Source organism: Corticium candelabrum, chromosome 12 (assembly GCF_963422355.1).
Source record: "Corticium candelabrum chromosome 12, ooCorCand1.1, whole genome shotgun sequence".
In the NCBI taxonomy this organism is placed as follows: Eukaryota; Metazoa; Porifera; class Homoscleromorpha; order Homosclerophorida; family Plakinidae; genus Corticium; species Corticium candelabrum.
The window spans coordinates 8,069,378-8,079,099 of NC_085096.1; the positions used below are offsets into that span (position 1 = coordinate 8,069,378).

At 42.3% G+C, this 9,722-nt stretch overlaps 1 protein-coding gene across 1 annotated transcript; it reads left to right on the forward strand.

Annotated features, from left to right (window-relative positions):
* Nucleotides 1–6,005: 6,005 nt before the first annotated feature.
* Nucleotides 6,006–7,028, forward strand: LOC134187725 (uncharacterized). Its single transcript, XM_062655876.1, has 3 exons — nt 6,006–6,137; nt 6,179–6,396; nt 6,515–7,028. The coding sequence occupies exons 1-3, from the start codon at nt 6,006–6,008 to the stop codon at nt 7,026–7,028; spliced, it is 864 nt and encodes a 287-aa protein (XP_062511860.1).
* Nucleotides 7,029–9,722: the final 2,694 nt, after the last annotated feature.

Below are 9,722 nucleotides of genomic sequence, written 5' to 3' on the forward strand. Positions count from 1 at the left end.
AACCCTAACCCTAACCCTAACCCTAACCCTAACCCTAACCCTAACCCTAACCCTAACCCTAACCCTAACCCTAACCCTAACCCTAACCCTAACCCTAACCCTAACCCTAACCCTAACCCTAACCCTAACCCTAACCCTAACCCTAACCCTAACCCTAACCCTAACCCTAACCCTAACCCTAACCCTAACCCTAACCCTAACCCTAACCCTAACCCTAACCCTAACCCTAACCCTAACCCTAACCCTAACCCTAACCCTAACCCTAACCCTAACCCTAACCCTAACCCTAACCCTAACCCTAACCCTAACCCTAACCCTAACCCTAACCCTAACCCTAACCCTAACCCTAACCCTAACCCTAACCCTAACCCTAACCCTAACCCTAACCCTAACCCTAACCCTAACCCTAACCCTAACCCTAACCCTAACCCTAACCCTAACCCTAACCCTAACCCTAACCCTAACCCTAACCCTAACCCTAACCCTAACCCTAACCCTAACCCTAACCCTAACCCTAACCCTAACCCTAACCCTAACCCTAACCCTAACCCTAACCCTAACCCTAACCCTAACCCTAACCCTAACCCTAACCCTAACCCTAACCCTAACCCTAACCCTAACCCTAACCCTAACCCTAACCCTAACCCTAACCCTAACCCTAACCCTAACCCTAACCCTAACCCTAACCCTAACCCTAACCCTAACCCTAACCCTAACCCTAACCCTAACCCTAACCCTAACCCTAACCCTAACCCTAACCCTAACCCTAACCCTAACCCTAACCCTAACCCTAACCCTAACCCTAACCCTAACCCTAACCCTAACCCTAACCCTAACCCTAACCCTAACCCTAACCCTAACCCTAACCCTAACCCTAACCCTAACCCTAACCCTAACCCTAACCCTAACCCTAACCCTAACCCTAACCCTAACCCTAACCCTAACCCTAACCCTAACCCTAACCCTAACCCTAACCCTAACCCTAACCCTAACCCTAACCCTAACCCTAACCCTAACCCTAACCCTAACCCTAACCCTAACCCTAACCCTAACCCTAACCCTAACCCTAACCCTAACCCTAACCCTAACCCTAACCCTAACCCTAACCCTAACCCTAACCCTAACCCTAACCCTAACCCTAACCCTAACCCTAACCCTAACCCTAACCCTAACCCTAACCCTAACCCTAACCCTAACCCTAACCCTAACCCTAACCCTAACCCTAACCCTAACCCTAACCCTAACCCTAACCCTAACCCTAACCCTAACCCTAACCCTAACCCTAACCCTAACCCTAACCCTAACCCTAACCCTAACCCTAACCCTAACCCTAACCCTAACCCTAACCCTAACCCTAACCCTAACCCTAACCCTAACCCTAACCCTAACCCTAACCCTAACCCTAACCCTAACCCTAACCCTAACCCTAACCCTAACCCTAACCCTAACCCTAACCCTAACCCTAACCCTAACCCTAACCCTAACCCTAACCCTAACCCTAACCCTAACCCTAACCCTAACCCTAACCCTAACCCTAACCCTAACCCTAACCCTAACCCTAACCCTAACCCTAACCCTAACCCTAACCCTAACCCTAACCCTAACCCTAACCCTAACCCTAACCCTAACCCTAACCCTAACCCTAACCCTAACCCTAACCCTAACCCTAACCCTAACCCTAACCCTAACCCTAACCCTAACCCTAACCCTAACCCTAACCCTAACCCTAACCCTAACCCTAACCCTAACCCTAACCCTAACCCTAACCCTAACCCTAACCCTAACCCTAACCCTAACCCTAACCCTAACCCTAACCCTAACCCTAACCCTAACCCTAACCCTAACCCTAACCCTAACCCTAACCCTAACCCTAACCCTAACCCTAACCCTAACCCTAACCCTAACCCTAACCCTAACCCTAACCCTAACCCTAACCCTAACCCTAACCCTAACCCTAACCCTAACCCTAACCCTAACCCTAACCCTAACCCTAACCCTAACCCTAACCCTAACCCTAACCCTAACCCTAACCCTAACCCTAACCCTAACCCTAACCCTAACCCTAACCCTAACCCTAACCCTAACCCTAACCCTAACCCTAACCCTAACCCTAACCCTAACCCTAACCCTAACCCTAACCCTAACCCTAACCCTAACCCTAACCCTAACCCTAACCCTAACCCTAACCCTAACCCTAACCCTAACCCTAACCCTAACCCTAACCCTAACCCTAACCCTAACCCTAACCCTAACCCTAACCCTAACCCTAACCCTAACCCTAACCCTAACCCTAAGGTTTACATAGTGGACGTTCACAGAAGAACATTGCTAGTCCGTCTTCCATCACTGAGTCACAAAGTCAGAGACAGATTTCAAAAGAAAACACTCATAGTGTGCGATAATCTCTGTTATCTTATTGTTTGCGTACCTGTAAGTCTCCTACGCACGCAAAGACAAGCGGCCAGTGACTCCTACGCGAAGAAGTTTGGCGGCAAGGGTTGAATTGCGCGCGCATTGTGCTGATACGCCCACTATCTACATCTGATCACTCGCGCTACAATATTGGTAACGCACATTAAGAGTCCATGGCGACATTTAATAGTGGTAGTAAAGTGCACTATTGATATTAACCCGCCACTTCTTAACGACATCCGGGCCGTATTTGCACTACAAGTTGTAGGCTGAACAAGACATGACTGAACACTTGTCATTCACTTCTCATTCACTTTGCAGGGAGACTAGCCCCAAGCGCAAGAGGAGTACCCCTTCAAGCAATGCGGGAGATTCAGACTCCCTACGCAAAGAGGGTTGGCTGCACCGGCATTTACCCAAGTCCGCGCTTGTGTTGTTTGAGAAAGCCATGAATGCAGTACCAGTACCTCAAACCAAAAAGATGGCGGCCTCCGCTAGAAAGTTTGCTCATATCTGTTTACACCGTGCTGTTGATGAGCCGTTTCTTGCAGATGGCCTGAAGACTATGCTGAAAGGATTGAGTTCTGACTTCGTGGTATCGAGAGAAATGCAAACGGACAGCGGAAGAGCAGATATTGTAGTTCAAGTAGGACAGAGAATAGTGTTAATTGCCGAAGTGAAGAGTGCAATAGCTACGAAAGAACCGCTTGCACGAGCCATGCAATATTTCTGTCAATTCAAGGAGGGTTGTTCAAAGGAGGATTTGTGTTCCAGCCTTGTTGTTACACTTAGACCACCACTTATAGTGGTCTATGGAGCTGTCAGTGTGGGTCAATCCAGTGACCATGTGTTGTTCAGTAAACTGGAGAGTTCGTTTATATCTGACGAAACTGATGATATTGACAAGCTTGCTCAGACGTTGGGAAGAATTAAAGCAGTTGCGACAGAGCTGGCTACGAGTTCAGCAAGCATGAGGGAAGTACAGGTGACCTCTGACCTAGTCCTAAAAAATATTGCAACGCATGAAACATGCAACCTGAGACCCACAGTTTTTACAGCTACATGCCAAGGAAGACAAGTTCTACTAAAGCTGTGCAAGACTGGTTATGGTGAAGAGGTGCATAGATTTATGCATAAGCTGAAGTTTGCTCCTGAACTCATCTACTGTCAAGAAACGAAGGATTTGACTGTTGTTGTCATGGAGCTGGTTCCTAATGCTAAGAATCTGGCAGAGTATCTTAAAATAACTCATGGCCAAGGTCATGACTATGGCTGGATCAAGAGCGAGCTGCAGAAGATTGGCCAAACACTGTCTGATAAAGTATTTGTACATGGAGACTTGAGGGCGCCAAATTTTCTGATTGCACAGGATTTTATGGAGAAGCCTAAGGCTGTCTGCCTAGTTGATTATGACTGGGCTGGAAAGGGGGATGGTACCAGACGTTATCCATTAGACTTGAATGAGGAACTTTATGGAGAAGGTGGTGTACTTGGAGGTGGACCAATAGTACTAGAGCACGACGAGATACTACTCCAACGATTGCTGGACTTTATTGGCTAGGGTAGGTTGATTTGCGCATGATGGTTGAGAATGTTTTCTGTGTAACTGCTGGTCTAGTGCACGTATTTATCTGGTGTTGAAGCACTTGGAAATAAATTAACATACATTTGTATCACAATTTCTGTAATGTCCACAATCGATGTCCGACAAGCGGTGACATATTTCTAGTTGAAATAACAGCAAGATTACTCCACAATGCTACAGTTGTTTACAAAGATTGATACAGTTACGCAATGTCTTTTAATAGGACAACAAGGTGCGTGTTAATATTAGTAGTGAACATCACTACTATTTGTCATAAATTAACATCGATTTGTGTCACCATTTCTGTGATGCCCGACAAGGGGTGACATATTTCTAGTTTAAATAACAACATGATTACTCCACAATGCTACAGTTGTTTACAAAGATTGATACTGTTAGTTAAAGGAGATTGCGTAACTGTATCAATCTTTGTGAACAACTGTCATATTGTAGAGTAATCTTGTTGTAATTATAACAAGAAATATGCCACCGCTTGTCGCACATCACAGAAATGGTGACACAAATCGATGTTAATTTATGACAAATAGTAGTGATGTTCACTACTAATATTAACACTCATCTTGTTGTCCTATTAAAGGAGTACTCTTGTTGTAACTATAACAAGAAATATGCCACAGCTTGTCGGACATCACAGAAATGGTGACACAAATCGATGTTAATTTATTGCAAATAGTAGTGATGTTCACTACTGATATTAATGCTCACATTGTTGTCCTATTAAAAGAGATTTCCTAACTGTAGAAGTGATACTTTAACAGCAAACTTAGTGTTGTAGATGTGATACTTTAACTCAATTAAGTATATCACAGCTCACCTGCCATTGCCCTAAGTGATAAGCCCATTAGCTTTATTTAGCACAAATTACTCAACACAATAAGTGCACAACCGTGATAATTGAACTGTAAATCACCACTCAGATAACCATCTCCTGGATACAGTACAGGTATTGTTGCTGAAGAAAATAGTGGATCTGACTATAGGTGTAAGAATTAATTAATCAACAAGAACAAGGCGCTCGATTAATTCAACAGAAACTCTCTCCATGTTCATCATGTGCTAATTATTACCTTTTGAAATAATTGTCTTTTAATTAAAACCAACCCCTGATAGCATGCTATATGTACACTTGTGCTACAACCCTAATTGCTTTGTATACACCCACAAGTCTGTTACAACCAATCCATCCAGTGAACTCTATAGACGTCGAAATTACGTCTCATCAACTAAACAAGAATTTTCATCCCTAGCTAGAGAATCCTAAAGATGGTTACTGCATAGTTATTAACTGCTATTTCATCAGCAGTATTTCGTCTACAACACTAAGTCTGCTGGTAAAAGTATCGCGTCTACCACACTAAGTCTGCTGGTAAACTATCGCGTCCACAACACTAAGTCTGCTGTTAAACCTGTGCAACAATTCTAATCCCTTTGGTGCAAGTTCAGGTGCACCTTTTCTATACCTGCAAGTGTGTTACAAACTGAATCCTTCTACTAGCGCAAGTGTGTACAATCAACAAATTCGAGACGTCACATCAGCTGAACAAAATAATTCGCTTGCCTAAAGAATCCTAGATCATTACTGCTAATCCCTATTTATCAGCCTGTTACTTGAGATTGTCACCTTGAGTGTACACTTTGAAGGAGACAGTGCCAATCATCAAATTGCTTTATCATGTATAGGTGCTGTCACTGAAGACTAGATAGCGTATGCTTGGCCGGAAAGTGCAGCTGTCGTTTCAATATTCTACTTTTGATTTTCTTGTATGTATAAAATCAATTTTCAATTTTGCAATTTTTAATATTTGGATAAAACTTTGTCCAAAAATTGAAATACACGATGCACTTTTTAATTTTTAACCAATCTAAAATATTTAAAAATTGAATGGCCAGAATGTGCAGCAGCCCTGCCTTTATCAGGTCAGATCACTGGTGGTCAAATATAGTGCAGTGCACTTTTACTTCACGGGATTGGAGAGAGAACTTCAGGATGTGCAGGGAAACGTTTCTGTACTTATGTGAGCAGTTGAGAAAAGACATTGAACATGAGTACACGAACATGAGAAATTTCATTTCTCTTGAGAAAAGAATTGCTGTCACATTGTGGTGCTTAGCAACGACTGTAGAATACCGCACCATAGCTCATCTGTTTGGTATTTCCAGATCGTCTGTCTTATTGTCCAGAACACATGTAGGGCCATCGTTCGTCGACTGATGCCAGCATATATCAAATTTTCTTCAGGAGATGCACTGGAAGCAGCTGTTCATGGCTTCCAGCAGTTATTCAATATTTCTCCATGTGCAGGAGCCATAGATGGAAGTCATATACAAATTACTCCACCTGTGTTGAATCACACCAACTATTATAATAGAAAAGGATGGTATTCTGTTATTCTTTAAGCTGATGTTGACAATCAATACCTGTTTCGTGACATTAACGTTGGCTGGCCAGGAAGTGTGCATGATGCCTAGAGTGTTGGCTCATTTTGCGTTATTCAGGAAGGCAGAAGAATGGACGATTTTAAATGGACAAAGCAAACAAATTGAAGGGTGCACCATACCAGTATTTCTTATCGGAGATTCTGCATACCCTTTGCTCAAGTGGCTCATCAAACCTTACCCTGAAAATGATCACATGACAGAACAACGCAGTAACTTCAACTACCAAATTTCTAGAGCTAGAATTGTGGTTGAAAATGCTTTTGGACGCTTGAAGGCCCGCTGGAGGCGACTCATGATGAAGAATGACATAAACATTAAAAATGTCCATCACGTTATAGCTGCTTGCTGCGTGTTACACAACTTGTGTGAAATAAATGGGGAGTTTTTTGATGACAACTGGATCAGTGGGGATGAAAACGAACTGCAACAGCCAGCCGTTCAAGCGCCCGCAGGTGCACATGCATTGCCGAAACCACTTGCAATTAGAGACGCTCTTGTCAGAAGTTTTGTAAATCACAATGACAGAACTACTCAGAACATGTTTACAGTGTCAACTATTCGCTATAGCTAAACTACTGACTACTTCAGTTTGGTTGATTTTGATTTGGGAATCCATCATCATGAAGCATACGTGAGAATGAGAAATAAGGTGTTTGAGATCGATTTCCTGCACCCATCAACAACTGCATCATTTGCAGTTGAAACGCTCTTTCTTCCCTTCTCCTTCTATCTTCGTATTCTATCTCTTGCATTCTTCTTTATTCCTCGTATTCTCTCTCCTCATTTACTCTTTGCTCCTCGTACTTCATCCTCTTTTCCTCCAACTCAATCAACAGTGATAAATCTGCCTCCTTTACATCTTTTATTGTTTTCATCATCCTGTCAGTCATGTCTTTCATTTTTGCATCACGCCCTTTTGCTTTACAAACCTCGTAACGCCGTTTCAGTCCTTTCTTCTTAGTAGTTGTGTTCTGCACATGGAAACTCTGAGACTGTGAGCTGCCCACCTCAATTTCTTAACGACTAGGTAGCTGGTAGGCGTAGATGGTTCTGTTGTTGACCGACTGAGAGTTTCCTTTTCGACTTCTACGTGTAGTTCTTCTTCAAGAGTATCCAACAAGACAGGAGGATGAGCGGCAGGTCTGCAGCCAAGAATTTCGTTCATGGCTTCAAAAATTCTTGTAGAACGGCGTTGTCGTCCAGTTTCGTTATTGTTATCCTTGATTTTTCAATAATCCGCATTTAGTTTCTTTATTTTATTTCGGCATTGAACACCCGTACGAACCACTACTGGCCCGCACGCTCGTAAATCGACGTAAATAGCACGTAAATCGACGTGAAATACGAAGGTACGTAATTTTTTCGTAATTTACGATCTTGGGTCGTATTTTACGTCTGAAGTGTAGTTTTGCGCATGCTCTTTGCGACGTAAATAACGAAGATCGTAAATTCGAAAGATTTACGTGTCTTCGTATTTTACGTTTATTACGTCTTATTTAGATACGTTGATTTACGCAACATCGCTAGGATATAATGACAAGTGCACTGTGTGATTACACTCCATCATTTGACATTCGTCTAGAGAGCTCTTGAACATGCATCTTTATTCTTTAATTAAAAAAAATACCGCCGTTCAGTACATGCAAATATGTGTAAGCCGTATACAAAGTACTACACAAAGCTACAGACCAAACGTTTGACGGAGCCGTCAATCTGTGTGAACTGAAAGTTCCGCCCATGGGAGGGTCTACGCAGTGTACAATTGTGGTTGATAGGCGTTGAGCTGTCATTAGACGCTTTGTGCCAAAAATGGATGGTTCGCTAGAACTGGTGAAAGTCAACAAAGACCGGTTTCAATACACGGTAAGCAATTAAGAATCTAGCTATCTAATTATGAAGTGTATGACTGAGTAAAATTAATTTATGCTAAGTATAAATCTATAAGACTCTAGAATTACAATAACATAATTACTAAAAACAGCAATCAGCCTGTACAAGTGTGTGTAAGTTTGTTAATTATTATTAAAAAATCATTCAAAAATCAATCAAAAAAAAATCAATTCAACGCACGAGCAATCGTCACATCATAAGAGTATGGCCTCAGAAACCCATTACTCGTATCCAGTTTACTGGAAAGTCGATTCGTGCCGTTCGCTCTACTTGCAGTAGACAACGATCCCAAAACGGGGACCCCTTTGAAACAAGCATTGCAGTTACTGATCGAAGAGCGCACGCACGTTCCACACTTTCGTCATTTAGAATACAACAAGAATCTAGGGCTGTAACGCGACTATCGAATATGAAATAACGCACGTTATAATGTGTATAAATGTTAAATTGATATTAAACAACACAAATTTTAATGTGCGTTATAATTAAGTAGCGCGCGCTGCCTTTTGAGATTGTTTATATCAACGCGCACCTTTCGGCCGATAGCAGTGGCCGAAAAAGTGCGCGTTGATATAAATGCTCACCTGTCGGCTTCCGTAAACTTACAATTAGACATCTTTTTGATACAGATACTTTTTTGATTAAAATAATTCAAATTATCGATAGGAAGACGATTCTATCTGGAAGCAGAAGAAGACAACTGCCATCAAGGAAACTAAATGTATTAGCATTATCTACATGTGTATGTTCATGACATTATCATTGAGCTTTTCATTCAGCAGGAAAAAATTATATGGAATCAAGAAAACTGTGAACTAATTTATCTTGTGATTTATAATTTGTATTATATCATTTTGTAATTAACATAATTATTTCTATAATAAATGAAATTTGCATATCGGTGTAGCAATTTGCATTCTCGCGTTACTGCATGCATGTCATAATCTTGCCACCCCACGTGACAAAAAAATTATTTACGTCACAAACTTATTTAGCCTATATCTATCTAATGTGTGACCCAGCGGATTGTGTATCACGTCCAAGCTTCCGTACAGCGCATGGTGACTCTTAACGGTGAGTGATGCACCACGTTCACGCTATCCAAATCTCAAGACGACTTCAGCATGTGGAAGATCAGTGTATGTCTAGCTAAGTTATTGTCCTACTCGCATATACTGGCGAGCCTGCCAAGTCTCGTTACAGCGATCCTGAATCCACGTGTATTCACTCGTTTTTTTGTGCGGAGAAAAATGTCTTTTTCCCTCTAGAATGTCCCTGCAGGCTTCAAGTTTACTATCCCGAAAGTCATTATAATTGAAAACACGGAAAGCGGACTACAATTCCACGTCAATGTTTCTCTTGTTGCCATTGCGCG